The sequence below is a fragment of the Homarus americanus genome, unplaced genomic scaffold (genome assembly GCF_018991925.1).
Source record: "Homarus americanus isolate GMGI-L3 unplaced genomic scaffold, GMGI_Hamer_2.0 scaffold34354, whole genome shotgun sequence".
NCBI lineage: Eukaryota > Metazoa > Arthropoda > Malacostraca > Decapoda > Nephropidae > Homarus > Homarus americanus.
The window spans coordinates 272769-291432 of NW_024727436.1; the positions used below are offsets into that span (position 1 = coordinate 272769).

Here is an 18664-nt window from a genome sequence, read left to right on the forward strand (position 1 = left end):
ACGGTGTTCAGGAGGACTCTTGTTGTCTCTTATCAGCTGACTCTTCACCACAGGACACAAAGTCAGGAAACTTGTGTCGTTTATATCATTAAAATTCTATGTAAAGTGTTCTTCGTCAATGTTGTTTTTCATATTTGATCTTTAACTCACTTTTTTTTTTAATAAATATCAATATTTATTTCAGTATATAGTTGAAACTTAATGTAATTGTATTTCCACACGAGAGGTCGCTACAGTATCATTTGATTTAAGAATATATTTAATTATGTATTTTAAAATCTAAAAAAAATATAAGAATATAGTATTGATATTAATTTAATAGTTATAGGAATTTACATTAAGTGATAATAAAGATAAGGAAAATATTAAGTAACTATTCCTAATGACTGCAGGGCGTCCGTGTGTGGCAGATGAAGGCAGAACAACACAATGATGCTGTTAATTAATATTCAACGATTGTCAGGTGATTGAGACATTGGTTAATACTTAAGATTTCTGAATGGTTGGTTGAATATATTGTGTGGTGGAGACTGCTGCCTCGCCTTACTTGTATTAAAACTTATCTTCGTATTTTTAATCTATAAACGTTGTCTCTTGATGTAAAGAGAGTGTAGATGTTAATAAAGACTTAAATTAAGTTGTACTGTACAGCCATTGGGTTCATAATCGTATAAAAATAAATACAAATATATCCAGACGATTTGGTAATACATTAGCTATGTACAACCATCTCATTCGGGGATTTTGGCATCTGCAATCTATAGATCTAATAATTCTTTAACTCTTTTCTTCTATGACACTTACCTTGTGAATATCAAATAAAGGAGATATTGGATGTGTTTTATTCTCTTGTTATTATATCGGGAGCACCTGTCACCTGCTCACCCTTTGTACAACCGACTCACTCTATCCAAGCGTACACTCGCGTCCACAAAAAACGTAACATTACACCATGACACTTCAACAAAGTTACTATTATTTGTACCGGATATCAAAATAAGTACCGTGACGGAAGTGTTTACAATGAAAGTTAGTCAGAATGATGACCTATATCTGCTGCACGTGTCAAAACTCCCAGACTCCATAGTTGTGTGAAACGAAAACTTTCCCAACGATTTTATTCTTGGAGAAAAATAACTCGCGTTGTGGTTTATATTTCAGAGTAGTTAGGTAAAGCTGGATACACCAAACATGCTGACCATCAACCTGTACGGGGGGTCACCGGCCCTCATCCTCCCCCAAGACTCGGACGAGACCTTGGAGGATGTCGTCGTCGCTGCCGCTCGGGTCATGCAGATCGGTCCTCTCTGTCGACACCTGTTCGGTCTCCGCAACACCGCCAATGCTCTCTGGATCGGACTGTCTAGGAAGATCTCGACTCTCCCCGAGAACAGCGCCTTGCAGTTCCGACTCCGGTTTAGAGCGTCGTCCCTCAACAGACTCAAGACGTTGGATCCCAGTGCTTTTGAATATTTCTTCCATCAAGTAAGAGTCTCTAATATAACAACTATTATTACTTTACACACATTGTTTGGTTCATGTTCCTCCCAGCTTATTTCACCTGATGATTAATAAAACCTAAACATTACCTGGGGGTTAGGTTAAGTCAAAGTATTTAATATCTGGTGAAATAAACTGAGGTGCATAATTTAAAGGAAGTTGGTGATGTGGTGACAAGTATTTTTCCCAAATGCATACATTATAAACTATGTGAATGATAATAATTACCTGACAGCTTAGTCATTTAGTGGTAACTGACCGAACTATCTATTTAAATATAATAATCAATCAATTAATCTTCATTTGGTAATCAGGTACGAGCGGATTTCCTGGCGAGTGAAATTTCAGAGCTGATCAAAAATCCTGAAGATGGTCTGGGCCTCGTGGTGACAGACATCCTCCTCTCGTTGCTGAATAACCCAGGTGGTACAACGCGGCTTCCTTCATTAAGTTGAAACAATCCCCTAACAACTCTACTTTAGGTCCAATCACCCACAAAGTCTGATCGCCTCTCCTCTTGAACCACCAACCCTGAGATTCAGACTCGTGAATCCGAAGCATTTATGGACAGATTGACGCATCAGCCTACTGCTTCGGGTTCATGAATCTGAATTTTGGGGTTCATGGAGCAGCGGGAGAGACGACAGGACTTAAGTGGATGACAGTACCTACATTGTTTGCCTCTGCCACTGTCACCATGTTCTATGTGTTTGATTAAATTGTCTAAAACACCTAAACCAACACTATAATTGGCTATAATGACACTCTGGTTCAATAATCTCTAATGTAACTTCATGTTTACCTAAAATGGATGGATTTAGGTGTGGCTGAGGGAATAAATCAGGCTAGAGAACCAAATTCATGACTATGTTTCTGAGTCACATGATCCAGAGAGGAATTTGCCTGGTGAGTGGTGACCCTGCTAGCATGTGTGATTTGTGAAGCAGAACTGGTATATTTGAGGTCTTATTTCTGCTAAATGGTGATATGTTTGGATCAATAACTTTTATTATATAGTATAGCATTTTCTCTATATAGGACTCTAATCATTACTTCAACACTTTAGGTAAATGACTGGAATAGGATTAGATGTTTCAGAGTAAAAAATTAAGGTATTGACTAAGAAATCAAACTTTAGTTATTTCCATGGATCATTATTGTGTTGGTGGTCCTTCAGGGAAGAAAGTGGGGGACATAGACCTCAAGAGTTTCATGCCAAAGGAACTCAACGGTATGGCCAACAGACTAAACGTGAAGAGAAACGCCGAGAAGCTGGTCGAAGCCTGCCAGAAGAAGGACGCCGGCTACGTGCGCGAACGTTACCTCTGCAAAGTGAGTCTTGTAGTGTAGTGTGTGAAGTGTGATGGTATTAAGTTAAACAGGAATAGGTTGGTTGGATAGATATCATAACCTAACCTAACTTCATAGCCTTATGTTGATGACACAGTAAGCATTCTCGGTTAAACCTTTATAAATATATACAGTGCATATAATTTTCTGTAATCTTTTAAATATATCAAGACTGTAATGCTTTTAATCAACACCCTGTAATTTCTAATATCCTTCACCATTCTCATTTCTATGGCTTAAGGCAAATTCATAACATCTCTTGTACCAATCTGAAACACTTCCTGCCTCTTGAATATTTTATCATTGGGTTTTAGGCTAATGATCAGGTTGGCACAGGACTGAGACTCTACCTTAACTAGATATGTTCCCTTAAAACCAATTTAAACCTTAATTCCTATAATACTAAATGGTTTCTTATATCTTTTAACACTGTACATCTCTCTGACTATGTGCAGTGGAACCTTCATATAAAGGACTTCTCTCTTCATATAATTCTTTAGATGGAGGTCTCACGTCTAATGGGCTCTGGATATAACAGACTCTCATCTCTATATCATTCATTAGATAGAGGTTTTACATCTAACGGACCCTTAACATAATGGACTTCCCTCTCCTTATTGTCCGTTAAATAAAGGTTTCACTCTATTATTACTTCTATTAATATTTCTGTCGTTGCGTTGATATATTTTTTTAGAAACGGGAGGAATTTATGACTTAATCTCCCACAGGTTGAGGAGAGTCAGTGCAAGTATTGTACTGAAGAATATATCCTGCAGAGAGATGAAGGTGGTACAGTCTTCCACATTAAGCTGAGTGTTGACCCTTACCATGCTGACCAGCCGGGCCTTCGCTACTGCTACGCTGCACAGAAGAAAGGAGTGAGTTTGTCTGTATGATGATCTTCTTCCATAACCCTTAAGGTGGTGATCCATAGAGACTAAGATTGCTTATGGTCTTGTTCTTGGCCTGGTGTGTGTGTGTGTGTTGGTCTTGATTCCAGTCTCAAGTGCCATGTGAAATAAGACTCGTTAGACTGGGAGGAAAAATAAACTTAACTCGGAGAATTACAAATATAAAGTTTCTAGAATTTTTTTATTTATCTGTTTTTTGTTGTTGCAGGCGTGGACTCATCTCTGCCGCCTGGATGAGTTGGTATTCGTATCAACTCACTCCCGGGATCTGACAGTGGAGGTGTCCAGAAAGACCGGAGTACCCTGCTACTTCAAGCTTCAGACGATCGACGAATTGGAGTCATTCATTGGCTGCCTGAGTGGGCACGTACTGTACTCTCCTCATTGACCTCACCCTAGGCCTCGTTACATTCTGTCGTCCCTATCGTCTCTCACCTTCGTTTCTGCCATTTTTCTTCGCACTTTTGTTCCGTCAATTGTCAAAGTCCTCCATCTTGTTTCCTTACTCTCACTCAAGTTCTCATATTTGGATTTTTTTTATACAGTCGCTCAAAAAATTATCGTACCAAATTTTGACACAACGGACGAAGGATATTGACGACCCTCCCGAGATAACAGAGGTCACAGTGTTCATTCTGGAATTCATCGACCCTGGCCCCCACCACAGTGACTATTTCCTTATCTAACTTGTCTTTCCTTTTTATTGTCTTAAACCTTTTACACCAATTGTCACACTTTAGGATTACAGGTATAATCTGGCTGCCACTAGATGATGTTACTTAGCTTAGGTAAACTTACAGTAATGAAACAGTTCAAACAGAAGCTATGAGTTAAAAGAATAAAAGATATTCTTCTGTTATTTAGACATGTGTTGTGCTTGATGTTGTCCAGAGACTAAATTGTCATTCAAATTTCTGGATCACTAAATATTTGTCTCCTCCAGCTTATTTCACCTGAAGATTAACCACCCTGATACTACATGGGAGAGGTTAAGTTAGGTTGAGTTGGGTGGGTTAGCTTAGTGTTGGTTATCTATGTTTTCCGGCCATTTTCCACCATAATTAAAATGTTTTCTCTCTGCGTCCAGGTACTATCGGTTGATTTCTACCTGGACGTTTGACCTGTGCCGGGAACTGTCCACGCCCTCCCTTGTCTTCCTGCGCAGAAACAAGTGCCATGGACCTGTGGGGTAAGCTTTGAAGGTAACGTTTATTTATAGTGACTCGGACCCTAAACGAGGTGGGTAAGTCGGGCTACACTGTGGAGGGTCTGTCTAGTGCTGTAACGGGGTGACACGATGATAAATGCTCTCGTTATCAATCTACTTTTTCTCACAAGTGATCACCATCTAGTTGGTTTTACCGATGTGCTGTATCTGTTTGCGTCTTACAGGAGTACATTTTCTGCCAAGAAGCTTAAGGAGAAGGGAGGAGGTGACACAGGTGTGGGCTTACTGAGGGAGTCCTCCACAGAGTACGACACCTACTATTTAGACGTCGTCACAGATGTCAACAAGCCGCCAGTCTCACACACCATTCTTAAAGAAGGCAACAAAGTTAGTACTGGATGTCTTAAGATATATATCATACTGTACACCATTATGAGGTTTAGTTGATTGCCTCGTTAACGAACTCTGCATAGTTTGGTATCCTGAGTAACTGTCGGTCATGAAATTTGATTGTTCAGTGAGTCACGGCCACAATCAACTGTTTTGCAGACTCTTGCCAACTAGAACCCATTTTGTGATGCCATTGAAGAGATTTTTGGCGATATGTAAATTTATTAAGTAGGTAACTGCCAGGAAGACTGCCTTAATTCTGTGAATAATGTTAAAGATTTTCAACATGTTAATTGTAAGTTTAATCCCATGATGAGGCCGGTTGAGGGAGGCACAGTTAAGCCATCTCACAACAACAGACACGTCTATGAGAGACTATAGCTGTTCTGGAAGTTTGGATGGGAGATTAAGAACCTGAATTGTTGTCTAAGTTAGAATGAGTAGTTTTTTTTACTTTAATTCTTAATTACTAGTTAATGATCCCCCCCACCACCATGTGCATGAAATAAGAGGACAGGTGACAAATTTAGCTTCTGTAGATGATGGCCACCATCCTTACAGCTAACTTCCATAGATGATGACCACCATGTAAGGGTTTAAGGAAATTTAATTTGAATACCGTCTAAATTAAATTATCACAAAAGTTACAAAAAAAATGGCAAAGTTAGTAATATCTTGATTAAATGACAGAGATAATGAGTTCCAGAGGCTTGGTTATATTTACTTCTTGTGTGTGAGAATTTATGACCAGAATGCCCATGTGTTAATAAATCTCTACCAACATTACGTCATTTATATTTCAGTTCCACCTGAAGGACTCGGACATAATCTATGACAGTCTATCTAGTATGGTGAAAGAATTTATCAAGTCGGATAATCCTCCAATTAAACTAGTGCGGATATTACCGTCCTCTGACTACGATGACTCAGAGCTGCTGCTTCTCTGTGCCAGCCGAGACAGACAGGTTGAGAGTGGTAACCATACAGGTCCCAGGGTGAGTTGTAACCGTATATTATTGCTTTATTGACCTAAATGTATAAGAAGTGTTTAATTGTTTTAGTCTCTCTCTCTCTCTCTCACACACACTCACTCTCCCTCCCTGGCAGGTGATCAGTATGAAGCACTTAACGTCTGTGGAGGAAAACATCGTCCGGGGCCGATACTCTGATCTGGTCCGAGCCAAGTGGACCATCCAGGGTAACAAGGAAGTTGCTGTGAAGGTTAGATGTATTTGGGGATGTTATTTTTTTTAATTTTATGACGCTAAGTAAAGGATCTGCCTAGAAATAAGCATCTGAGAGCTTTGCCGGCTATCCTTGGTCAAATTGCCTTACTATTTACTATTGTTGTATACCTGCACTATCTCGGTATATAAAAAACTGTATATACTCCTATGGTTTATATATACCCAAGATTAATTTTATTACAAGTCTCTTTACTCTTCTCAGATGCCAAAACTGACCAAACTCGGCGACACAGAACGTTTCCTGGCTGTGCTCAACGAATTCTCCTTTGTGAATTGTGAGTGTATCGTGGAGGTGCAGGGGGTGACTCTCAGCCCCTTGTCCCTGGTGATGGAGTACCTACCAATGGGTCCCCTGGATAAATACCTACAGACCCATAAGAATGTGATGAAGGAGGTAAATTGGAATGCATTTTTGAGTTAATGGAAAAGAATGTTGAGTGTTGTAGGAATGATAATTTTTTCCAAGTATGAATGTGAAGGTTTGTTTGATCATTTGACACTACTACTAATAATAAAGATGATAATAGGAATAATAATAATAAAGATAGTAATAATATAGAGGTTAACCATATATTTAAGATGGTCAGGGGCAGTGAATATTAATTAATATTTTATCAACGTACAGTATATACAGGTATCCCTCATATAGTGCAGTTAGTGAGTTCTTTAAAAATAATATATTACGGTAAGTCCTCATGCAATAAATAGTTACTGAAATATGTGTTATAAAGGAAGAATTATTCCTGAACATAAATATTTTAGACAGAAGCTTTAGAAATGATTTTTATGGTATTAATTAGATAGAGACATTGAATGAGTAACATCAATCATATGATCACCGTGGAAAATGACTTAAAATTTTGCTGTTGATGAGGTGTGGCCGAGTGAATAAGCTGGTGTGTTGTAGCAGTACCTTATATCACCGTAACACCTGTAGTAAAGCTCCTCATGAGAGACGTGGCCGGGGAACACGAGTCACTAGTCCTCCGCTACGTAAATGGCTGGCTATCGGGCGTCAGTCCCCCTCACATCTTCATCAGACTTTGTGCCGCAGGTGGAGCTGGTGGAAGCGGCGACCTACCTGGCCCGGGCACTGTGGTACCTCAACGTTGAAGGCATCTGTCACAACAACATCCGCTGCCATAATATATTTGTCATCGAACACACTGACCAAACATTCAAGGTGAGGAACCACAACTGTCTTCTATGGTAAAATAATGAGCAGTAATAGAAGGTGAAGGGGAGACTTGTTTATAAAATGTCACACTGTATAAAGTTGTGATTTAATTCTTCAAACAAGTCACTCGGCATCATGCACTCAATTTTTCAATGAAGTGACTCACCTTGATGCACTCGCAGGTGAAGCTCGGTGACCCGGGCTTGGTGAGGTACGACCAACGTGACTTACACTGGATCCCACGCGAGCACCACTTCCAGCCTCCTCTGGCCCTCGCTGACACCACTACTGACATCTGGGCATTCAGTACGACTGTCTGGCAGATATTCTCGATGGGGGAGATTCCATTACCAGGTAGCTACAGAAAGAATTGGAATATGTGATGTATTTATCTCTATATAATCAATAATATTTCAGTGTGATTAAGTGTTCAAGAGAGACTTTTCAAAACACTTACTTCACTCAACTGTATCACCAAAGTCATTCTAAGTGCCTAATATGACACTTTAAATCTAACTAGATTCATTTTAAGTCCCTGACAATTATGAGGTCATGAATCCTCCCTTAAACTGGCTTTGAAATCTAATTGACTGACCTGACCTCAGAGTATCATGTACCAAATTAACCAAATCCTGTTAGGGTATTAATACTTATTATGCTCTGCTGTGATTGTGAAATGAGAAATACAAAGTGATATTCTTGTCTGTCAGAAGAAGAAACAATTGTTGTTTAATAATCTAATCTGAAATGGGTTAAAGGGTTGAAGGCCAGCAGGGGGCTCAACACATTCTGAGTTCAATGGTAAGATCCACACTACTTTGGTGGAGGAATAGTGAAACTCATGAAGGTTTCTGTGAACAGGTGCGGATATGGAGGAAGTTCGCAAGCTGTATGCCACCGGTCGCCTGCTGCCTCGACCTGATCCATGCCCCCAGGACCTGTATAAGGTTTGTTATCATTACCAACATTTATCAGTTTACTAGCCATTTGGGCAGTCAAGTTGTTCTTTGGTGTGACCGTCATTGTCCATTGTTAGTACAGGAGGGTACTGGAATACCACCTGAAGTAGACCTGCTGGGGATCGAATATGGGACACATTGGCGAGAGACAAGCACTTCACCACCAACATGTACCGATTGTCTCTTATTTTCTGTGTGATATGTTGAAGGGAAAGCTCAGATCCCACATGAACAATGGAACCAAAATACAGGTACTGTGGCAAATATGTAACTATGATTTTAAAAGATGATTCTCAGTGTCTCTTAAGATAGTGTATAATACTGTATTGGAGAGGTGATTGTTTCATGAATGATTTATTAATTACAGTTCTACATTGAATTAGTATGCAAAGAACTTGAAAGATATCTTGTGAAAATGTTCCATGTGTTGTTAAGACCCACAGTATCACTAAATAAGAGGCAAAGTCTGGTAGTATTTATCCTGTAGGTCTCTACACTCAATGTTTCTTACATCTTAGGTATAGACATTCATGCGAGGGGTCTCTCTATGCTGAATAAAATCATCCGGTGTCATCCAAATGGAATATTAAAAGTGGCATCCAGTAATGAAGGGGTTAAGAGCTGCTGTTCAGGGGTGGAGTGAAGAGTTGTATGTCTTCTGTAGTTCCTGGAGTTCTGTGTTACCTCATGTTTGTATTTTTTATTTTTATCGCTGTTCTCAGGTGATGTTGCGGTGTTGGTCGCCAGATCCACAGGCCAGACGTCAGCCCCAGGCCATCATGCGAGATGTGAACCAGATTCTCTACCAAGGTGAGCGAGTCACTGTATGCTTCTTCTATCATCATCATCATCATCATTAATCTTATTGTCATCATTATTATTTTCCAGCCATCCTCCATGTTTGTGCAGGTTGTATAATAAATCACCACTTGTAGTTTGTGAGAAAGTATCGTGATTTAACCATATGAATGTATCAAGTGACATGGGAAATGTACTCAGAGTTACATGTGGAAGAGAAAAACAACAAACTTATTTAATTTTGCCACAGTATTCAACTCCCGGAAGAACCACGCCTACCAGACCATTTTACCGGCCAATCCCCTCGAGACAGACGCCACAGAAGAACAGAATGGAGAAGTACATGCTGAGGATGAAGAAAATGCCTCAGTTACCACCCAGCTGACCACCCTGACGTACGCTGATGGTTCGGTGGCGCAGGTGAGACGCTCTTAATGTGTTAGTTTTGACTGGGGAAGGAATCGTGTGTTTAGACTCGGCGATATGGAACAGAGATGTAGCGAAGGGTGATAACACAACCGAGATCTTCTGTAATTCTAGGCTTTATTGATCACCTGAACATTAGCTCCCCCTCAGAGAGTTTCAGGGGGTGGTTAAACTTTAGGTTGGTTAAGTTATGGGGAGGTGACTCTTCATGTGAGAAATTTCGGGGAGCTAATCTTCAGGTGATAAAGGAAAGATTGTGTTCATTATCTTGACGGCTTCACCAACATGGAGGTTAAAGAGAGGAATTTTATGGAACTATTATTCATTAGTGATGTTTATTGAATTTACCTTGATAGATATAAGTATGTGATAATTAAGACACTTTATTTAATACACCACTTTTATACAATACTTCCCTTACCCCCATCACAGGTCACACTGAGTCAGCTGCCGGATGGTCTAGTGGATGACCTCATCTCATTCGGCAGTGCGTATTTTACTGGTGAAATCTCTCCACACATATATGAGACTGGTGCTGCCTTCTCCCCACCTATAATGAATCAAGGAAGGTGTGTGTGTGTGTGTGTTTGGCTGTTGGTTAGAGGGATCCCATTTCTAAGAAGCCCCAATTGAACTTATTGGATTGTGACCCATTAATGCTGGGTGTTAAATTAAATGGTTAAGTTGGGTTCTATTAATACTTGGCCCAATAAGTTTGGGTGTTAATTTAAATGGTTAAGTTGGGTTCTATTAGTACCAGGACCCATTATTATCCAAGATGAAATATTCATTACTGTTGAGTCTACCCATCCTACATCATGTCCAGTAAAATATTATGCAAGACTTAATAAAACTTAAAACATCCCCATAAATTTACCACCACCTGTGTTATTTGATTCCTTCCAGCAAAACCAAGACACTGAGTGAGATGTTGCTTCCCCCATTAGCAGCAGAACGCATCCCCCAACTTCCTCCCCTGCCTACCCATCCCTTACAGCTGGACAAGTCTGCCATCAGATTTGGTATAAAGATCGGAGAGGTGAGATTTATATACAGTGAGTCTGTCTTTATCATTTAGGAGAGTACAGTGAGTCTCTATTTATCTTTTAGGAGAGTTAAGACTTATACAGTGAGTTTCTATTTATCTTTTAGGAGAGATAAGACTTATCTTGGTTTATCTTTGAGGGTGCTAAGAAGTTACCAGTATCTCCATCACAGTGGCAGCCTTCCACTTTATCCGAGGTCATTACTCAAGAAAGGCATATTGTTTATTTCTTATTGTTTCTATCACTATTGCTCTTCCCCAAATTAGTCTTTGGGGTGAATGGAGAGGAGCAGAAAAATTAAGAAAGGTGTTTATATATAATGGACTTCTCTCCATATAATCCATTATATTGGGGGTTTCACATCTGAAGGACCCATGATATAATGACCTTTCATCGCTATATAGTTCATTAGATGGAGGTTGCACGTCTAATGGGCCATAAAAATAATGGACTTTCCTCTCTATACAGTCCATTAGATAGAAGTTTTACTATATGAGATGAAGAAATGTCAAGAAAGGCGTTAGTAAAGTAATGTTTTGATAATCTCCGACAGGGTAATTACGGAGAGGTGCACCGAGGGTTGATGACGGACGACCAGGGTCAGACGAAGACCGTAGCCATCAAGACACTCAAGGCTGTAGGCCAAGTAGATGATTTTAAGAGAGAAGTCGACATCATGAAGGTGGGTACTGGTTCTCTATCTTATCTTGAGTAAAAATTCATACATACATACTTAAATATTTTCCAAGAGTAATACATTGGTAATTATTGTATGTTATTGATTATTTCGGCAGTTATGAGCTTTTTACTCATTAGGTCTGTTCTTTGTTACGTCTTTTATTGTCCAGTGTTAGTACAGGAAGAATAAAACCTACCATGTTAGGTTGGGTCACACTGGATAACACCCTTCTCACATCTGTCCCAGGCTGGAGATTGAACTCACGACACAGTAGCGAGTCATATACCTGCTACCATTGTGTGTGATGGATGTGAACTAGCTATCATTAGACTATGGAGACTTAATAGAGTATTACTTCCTTTGATAGACTGATTGAAGTCACCTATTTTTTCCTTGGTGTTTCATAAATGACTTTTCTTACCTTTTTTGCAGAAACTGAAACATAGAAATATTGTTAAGTTGTGTGGCCTGGTAGAGTCTGAGGGTGAAGACATGTACATGGTGATGGAGTACTTACCTATGGGGTCACTCAAAGACTACATCAAGACCAATAAGGAACACATGAAGGACAGCTCTCTCTTGAAGTTTGCCATGGACATTGCTGAGGTACTCTGTGTGTGAGGATTGTCTTATGTACTGTGTGTGACGGGAGGATTGTCTTACTACGATCCCGAGAATTTTTTTATTAATTCGTTTACAGTACATTATCAGATCATGCTTTTATATATATTTATTTGCGCTAAAAATGGATTAATTCAGTGTAGTTGTTGTCTCGTTATAATTGTTACTAAGATTCAAGTATTTCCATGTTAATGTAAAATTCTTGTTTGTTGATTAAATTGATATTTTTTCTCTTTTTGTCTCTCATGTATTTGGTAGATTGGGCCATAGGACTTAATATACCTCCTTGAAATTACCCATTATAGTACATAATTTTCCCTCTAGTCATGTTCTCTGTCTTCATTTTTTGTGCACTTTTCATATTTTATTTGGGCAACAGTAGACGATTTTATTCAGTGGAGATAGCAGACTGTCTCCACTAACCCTTTCACACCAGCTCAAAGGTGACACCTTACATAAGGGTAGATCTAATGACAGTCCCCTTCATATGTCAGGTAACTGTGTGTTTTCTTTCAGGGGATGGACTACCTCGAGCAGCGCCGTGTCATCCACCGAGATCTTGCAGCACGTAATATCCTGGTGGCCGACCAACATAACGTCAAGATCACAGACTTCGGCTTGGCTCAGCAGCCCAACAGAGGAAACTATTACTTCCGACAGACACAGCGAGCCCTGCCCTTACCTTGGTGGGTGTTAAGAGTCCTTTAGTATTGTGTAAATGATGGGTTGTGTACAGGTGTGAAGTTCATGTTTATTTTGTTACAGTGTTTTCCATTTGAGTGAGTTAGATGTTTTCTTTGGTTACGGTATAAATTTCTCGATAAATTGTATTAACATTTTGTGTGAAACTCATTTAAACATACAGACCAAATTTTCTTTTCTAAATACAGTATTCATGTTTGATGATGTTTAACCTTTTCATGTGAAGTTGGCAAAAATCATGAAATATTTCTCCTCTGAACATTAACTTGTTTCCTTTTAATTATATGAATATTGTTAGATACTTAATAAGGAAAGGTTGCCATAAGTGTGTGTGTGATTTTGGGGTATGGTGTGTGTGTGTGTGGTGTTGGGGGTGTTTGTGTGTGTAATGTTGGGTGTGTGGGTGTGTAATGTTGGGTGTGTGGATGGTGTCTGTGTGTGTAATGTTGGGGTGTATGTTCCAATTTTTACATATATGGATATCAGAGTGGGGAATCCTTGGCCATTCTTTAAGGGTTAAATAGCGCATCCAGTATTATAGCATCTTATGATTTACAGGTACGCCCCAGAATGCATCGAGAAGGGTAAGTTCTCACACAAGAGTGATGTCTGGTCATACGGCGTCACCTGCTGGGAGATGTTTACCCGAGGGTTGGAGCCAGACCTTCCTCAGAAACCAGAAACTCTCCTGCAGGTTAGAACACATTACCTTCCTCTCTGCTGCTCTTATTTTTTTTTTCAAGATATAGTTAGTTATTATCTGTATTAACATTGGGATAAATAGTTGCATGTATAACATTTAAATGTACAGAAGGTATTGTTGCCTTCCATAAGCATCTGTGTAAGACCTCACTTGAGGCAGCTCTATCACTGTGGAAACATTCTTATGAGTCTTTTACACAGTACAGTAATCCTTTGCAATAAGGGACAGGGTTTGCTTAAATTAGTCTGCTTTGGGAAGGTTTATAGTATTGAGCAAAGAAAGATAAACTAGAAAACATACAGTTTAGAATTAGCTTATAATTCATTACAGTTACTGAAGAATGGGAAACGTTTGAACCTGAAGCCTCCTTGTCCACCAAACATATACTTGATGCTGATCCGTCCATGCTGGGACGAAGAGCCAAGTGGACGCCCCAACTTCTCTGAGGTCATCACCATAGTCAGAGAACAGCAGGATGGATGTTTATGAGCTGCAGCAGCACTCTGGAAAGATGTCAACAAAAGGATCCTCATTTTCTGTGAGTTATAGTACAGTATAATGTAAAAATTGTTAAGAGACGGGGAGAAGTGAAGTGAATGAGTGGATTTGTGTAACAAGAATAGGTAAACAGCTTCATGGAGGGGGCAATGGACAGTTACTCAAGTTAAGACTGCATAATTGCGTTGCAGTAGATGATCAGGTGGCAGAAGGGTGTAGGCAACTTTGGTTTTAGGCTGTTGATACAGTCACAGTGGCAATGATCTCAAGGTAATTTGTATTGTTTTAAGCTTAATAAAGAAGCCTCCTTCACTTCTTCTCTGTTTATATTAATTTATATTATAGTTATCCCAGAAAAATATATACTGTGTACACTTCCTTACAAGCTTTTGTGAAGAGTCCATGAATGCTTTTATTACAAGAGAAATCATTGTCTGCACTTATTGATGTGTGAAGTCTCCCACAAGTTAGGACAGATGATGCTGTTGTAATACCAGCATTTATGTGATCTTTACAAATGCTTGCACGGAAGTGTGTGTATACAGCAAACAGTTCATCTATAAGAGACTTAACTGTGCAAGTGACCTGCCTCTCAAGCATGGTAAAATTATCAAAGTCACTGGGGACTATGATGGTATATAACAGACCGAGTCCTTTATTATTCTGTATCCAGAAATAACAGACTTTCAGCTTTAATGGACCGGTCTTCCCCCGAATTAGTCTATTATATTGGGTTTACTGTATATGGAATGTAAAGTATATCAGATTCTGAAAATAAGTGGCAAAGGTAAAACTGAAGAGAATGCATTACTTATATGGAAGCTAGATGTAAGAGAGTATGATTTTTATCAAGTGAATTATAACTTGTCCATTTTACCTGAGGGAGGTGAACCTGTACCAGATGATGTAGTTGACAGAATATGGTTGCTATGTAGTGTAGATCTGAGGTCAAAATACAATGTCATCTTGTCCAACACAACCTAACATAATCAAATGAGAGTATAAGTTATGTATTTTGCATATTAGAATTCCCTTTTTTCCTACTTAACAATATATCACAAAACTAGAATAATTTTTTGGTCTGCTTAAAACTGCTCTAGCTAACCAATCACTTTGCCGAGACAATGGAAACATCTGAAGTATTTTGACTCCTATAGAGAGAATAGATAAAAGTTTAATAGGTGATATTTAGAGAAATATTATTATTGTATGTGATGAGTTTTAGTGGAATTGTGAGACAGTAATGTAAAATAGTGTTTTAATCCTTAAATGGCTGCTGTCATCAGAGGACATTTCATGTTCCTCGCATTCCATTTTTGTGCATATGAGAGCAGAGTAGGGAGTCCATAGCTGCCAGTTAAGGGTTAAATATGGATGTTGTGATATGTGTGTGTGTGAGGATGTTACTATACATAGTCTTTCATATACTGTGACTGGTGCTCAGTTAATGAAGCACCCTATATGAGTGAGGTCATAATGTATGAGGTTGTTTAGATGTAAATACATAATCAAAAGATGAATACACTCTATAAATTAAGGTATTTAGTCATGATATATTGTTCGTGTAACATATTTTCAATGTTCCATAAAAATTTGTAACATCTTGACAACTTTATATTATCAATTAATTTAATTCTTTTATATTCTGAGGCCTAATAAGCAAATAAAATAATAAACATTTACAATACAATATTTGTTTTATTTAACTTGTGAGTAGAGTTCAGTTTTTTGGTACAGTTTCATCCACAATTGGGATTTAATATGTTTAAATAAATTACAGTACTGTACATCCAGAATAACATTTAAACACCAAAAAGTGAACTTGGAGAACCATAGGTGACGAGTAATTAATGTTGCAAAAGTAATTAAAATTTTGAGTCATTTGGAGGAGTAATTTACAGATATTAAACTGGGGAAGACATATCCTAAATAGCCAGGTTCAGCAGTACATATATTGTACAGGTACTCCAGAGCTTGCCGATTACAAATATATGGTCCACGATTCGATTGCAGGGTAATTAGTGTTGTAATGTCGCTTGGAATATCTTAAAAGTTTTCATTGCTAATTACTCGCCAACTATGGGTTTCCAAGGTGCGATTTGGGGTTTGTGTGTTATTCCGGAAGTACTTCATTAGTTAAACCCCTTAAATTCCAATTCCAAGAGAAAAGTATATTTCAGTAAAAAATTACTTTGGCATGATATTTTTGCCTCGCCTTAAATTTACCCAAAACTAACCTTATTTAAATGATGAAGGAGAATAAAGTGGAGCCACAGGTGACAGGAAGTCTGATGCAGAATCATGTTGTGGTCATTGTCAGGGTGACCGCAACAAGAGGAAAAGTGGTAGTCATGAAAAAGAAAATGTTAAATTTTACATTCAGAAAGAATAACTTTACTGACTTCTCAATTGGTATTATAATGAATTCTCCAGTTATTTTTATTTAGTTTCTGATATGTGTTTCCCTTCATAACAACACCAAGTTAAAATACAATTGAAAATCCCCCACAAGAACTAGATTTAGCACCAAAATGCTAAATATGGTCACCCTGGTTTTGTACAAAAACAAGAAGAGAATCATTTTATTCTCCTCCATCACTTAAATAAAATAAACTTTTTTATAACGGTAATTAGAAGTTATTTAATGTTCGGAAAGGTTAGGTCTGATTACTAAAGGTTTGACTGGTGGTATTTTTAGTGTTTTAACCCCACATTTTCCCTCGTCTTCAATCTCAATAAAAAACATAAGAAAAACTTATTTTTCTTGGTACAGTAATTCCTAATTACCTACATGTACTCTACTGTTCCCACTGATACTTTTTCAGGTTATATCTTTACAAAGTATTTGATACATTTTGGACAATGAACAAGCAAATGTTTTACCCCAAAGGGACATCCAGACCTAAAAACATCACCATTCAATCTGTTTCTTTTGGGAGAGGAACAGTGGTACTAATTCATATATACAGGTAAACCTCTATATGCAATGGATAAGGCTCCTGAAAACCCCATTGCAGGTCGAAATACACTACCCATACGTATCACTGAAAAAATTTCCTCGAATACTGCAACACATTAAACAACACTCATCACTCATCAGTCACCACAACATCAAGAACAAGTCTGGTTATCATCACACGTCTCCTTGAGGACTAAGACGACTCTTAAGGTGGAGTGGAGACATCAACCTGAGTCCCACACAGACTTTGGGGAGTGTGAAGAGTGGGGACTGGCGGTGTAATTTTTGTCCCGGCTTTAAAGATGGTGAGCAAAACGCTTGCCAAAGTTATACTGCTCACTTCACATTCACAAACACATGATAATAATAATGGGGACTCAATTATTTTATGAAACAACGTATGAAATGTTGATACCAGTCTATAAAATCAGTTCTAATTAAGTTAGAAACACTCATGAATGGGGCTGTGTGTGTAACAGTGGATCTCCACTGTTTTCCAGTGTCTAAGCAATGCATCTCACACAGACTGACACAAGAACTGTATAAATTTACACAAACACCATTGTACATATACAATATACTGTATTATAAATACAGTAAATAATTAATGTATATTACTACTGTCGTCTTGAGCCTACAGTAGGAGTATACTGTCCAATCTCCTGAGTGTAATACATAACTGTAATCACTTTTTATGTCTTTTAACACTTGTGATGGAGGTGGAGTGGGGGATTAGTGGTCTCATGTTACTGACCTTCTGATGCAACGTCAGGTCTCCCATTGTCAAGATGGGGGATCAGAGCAAAAGTACTTCATAGTCAGAGCAAAGGCATTTCAGTCACTAAAACAGAATACAATGTGAACTTTAGTGGTGTCCTCTCACTGTAAGGTAAGAAAAATCAAACACCGATGACGTCTAATAAACACTGAGCTCCATATCTGACACACACAAAATTAAGATGAAACAATGCCTGGACTGTAGTTCACCAGATGGCCACGAGGAGGCATTTAGGTAGATGACACCTCAGCTGACAAATGAAGTGAATGATGCATTCCATATGCTGACTTGGTGGGACAATGAATATCATAAATGCAAGTTTGTTTACATCACCAAAAGGAAAGTGGTCTTAATATATCAGCATCGTTAATGCAGATTATCGTAGGTTGGGATATCGTAAATAGAGGTTTACCCGTACATATGTGAGTACTCTACTAACTCTCTTTTGCACCTGACAAACCTATTCCAAACTGTGAAAATACTAAAGCCTTTTTGTACTTACATTATGTCCCAGCTCTGCAGAATATCTGATCAAACACAAAATACATTAAAGGGGATGTACCGGCTCTGGCTCACACACATAGAGAAACAACTTGCTGAAAAGAAAAGAAAAGGTTCAGCTGCATCAACACCATCAACTGATCTGACCAAATATAACACTGGACACTGGCCCATGCTAAGTGATGTAAACAGGTTCTCACACAAATCACAGTCTTATTATCCATAACCAGATGACTTAAAAAGGCTTCTAG

General features: G+C 38.6%; 2 protein-coding genes across 6 annotated transcripts in view; one reads left to right on the top strand and one right to left on the bottom strand.

The window, feature by feature from the left end:
* On the top strand, positions 1–15129 carry LOC121865852 (tyrosine-protein kinase hopscotch-like). 3 transcript variants are annotated; one of them, XM_042365405.1, is made up of 24 exons: positions 1–100; positions 393–463; positions 1162–1485; positions 1815–1923; positions 2678–2832; positions 3579–3728; positions 3970–4124; positions 4849–4950; positions 5154–5316; positions 6123–6314; positions 6427–6540; positions 6769–6960; positions 7621–7749; positions 7926–8097; positions 8605–8690; positions 9425–9512; positions 9751–9920; positions 10359–10495; positions 10833–10965; positions 11526–11654; positions 12084–12257; positions 12789–12958; positions 13533–13668; positions 14008–15129. In XM_042365405.1, exons 3-24 carry the CDS (start codon positions 1192–1194, stop codon positions 14164–14166), a joined length of 3309 nt encoding a protein of 1102 aa, XP_042221339.1. In that variant the 5' UTR covers positions 1–100; positions 393–463; positions 1162–1191; the 3' UTR covers positions 14167–15129. The 3 variants fall into 3 exon arrangements, with proteins under 3 accessions (XP_042221339.1, XP_042221341.1, XP_042221340.1); XM_042365407.1 differs by having other exon boundaries at positions 21–61; XM_042365406.1 differs by lacking the exon at positions 1–100 and having other exon boundaries at positions 302–463.
* The window catches only part of LOC121865853 (ER membrane protein complex subunit 8-like), a 17439-nt gene continuing 12749 nt past the window's right edge, over positions 13975–18664 (bottom strand). The window contains exons 6-9 of one of the 3 annotated variants that reach the window (XR_006088836.1): positions 18415–18508; positions 16413–16463; positions 15053–15155; positions 13975–14180 (exon numbers count right to left, since the gene is read on the bottom strand). Coding sequence is in view for 1 of the 3 variants with exons in the window: in XM_042365411.1 (XP_042221345.1) it covers positions 18460–18508 (49 nt within the window). In the remaining 2 variants the exon portion in view is untranslated. The remainder of the gene's footprint in view (positions 14181–15052; positions 15156–16412; positions 16464–18414; positions 18509–18664) is intronic. The other 2 variants (XR_006088837.1, XM_042365411.1) reach the window with 2 other exon arrangements.

Bases quoted from the DNA above. Each gene is read 5' to 3' on its own strand.
- LOC121865852 (XM_042365405.1), top strand. From the start codon at position 1,192: ATGCTGACCATCAACCTGTACGGGGGGTCACCGGCCCTCATCCTCCCC. The intron at 5,317-6,122 runs GTTAGTACTGGA...TTTATATTTCAG, and splicing joins TTCTTAAAGAAGGCAACAAA to TTCCACCTGAAGGACTCGGA. The intron at 6,315-6,426 runs GTGAGTTGTAAC...CCTCCCTGGCAG, and splicing joins GTAACCATACAGGTCCCAGG to GTGATCAGTATGAAGCACTT.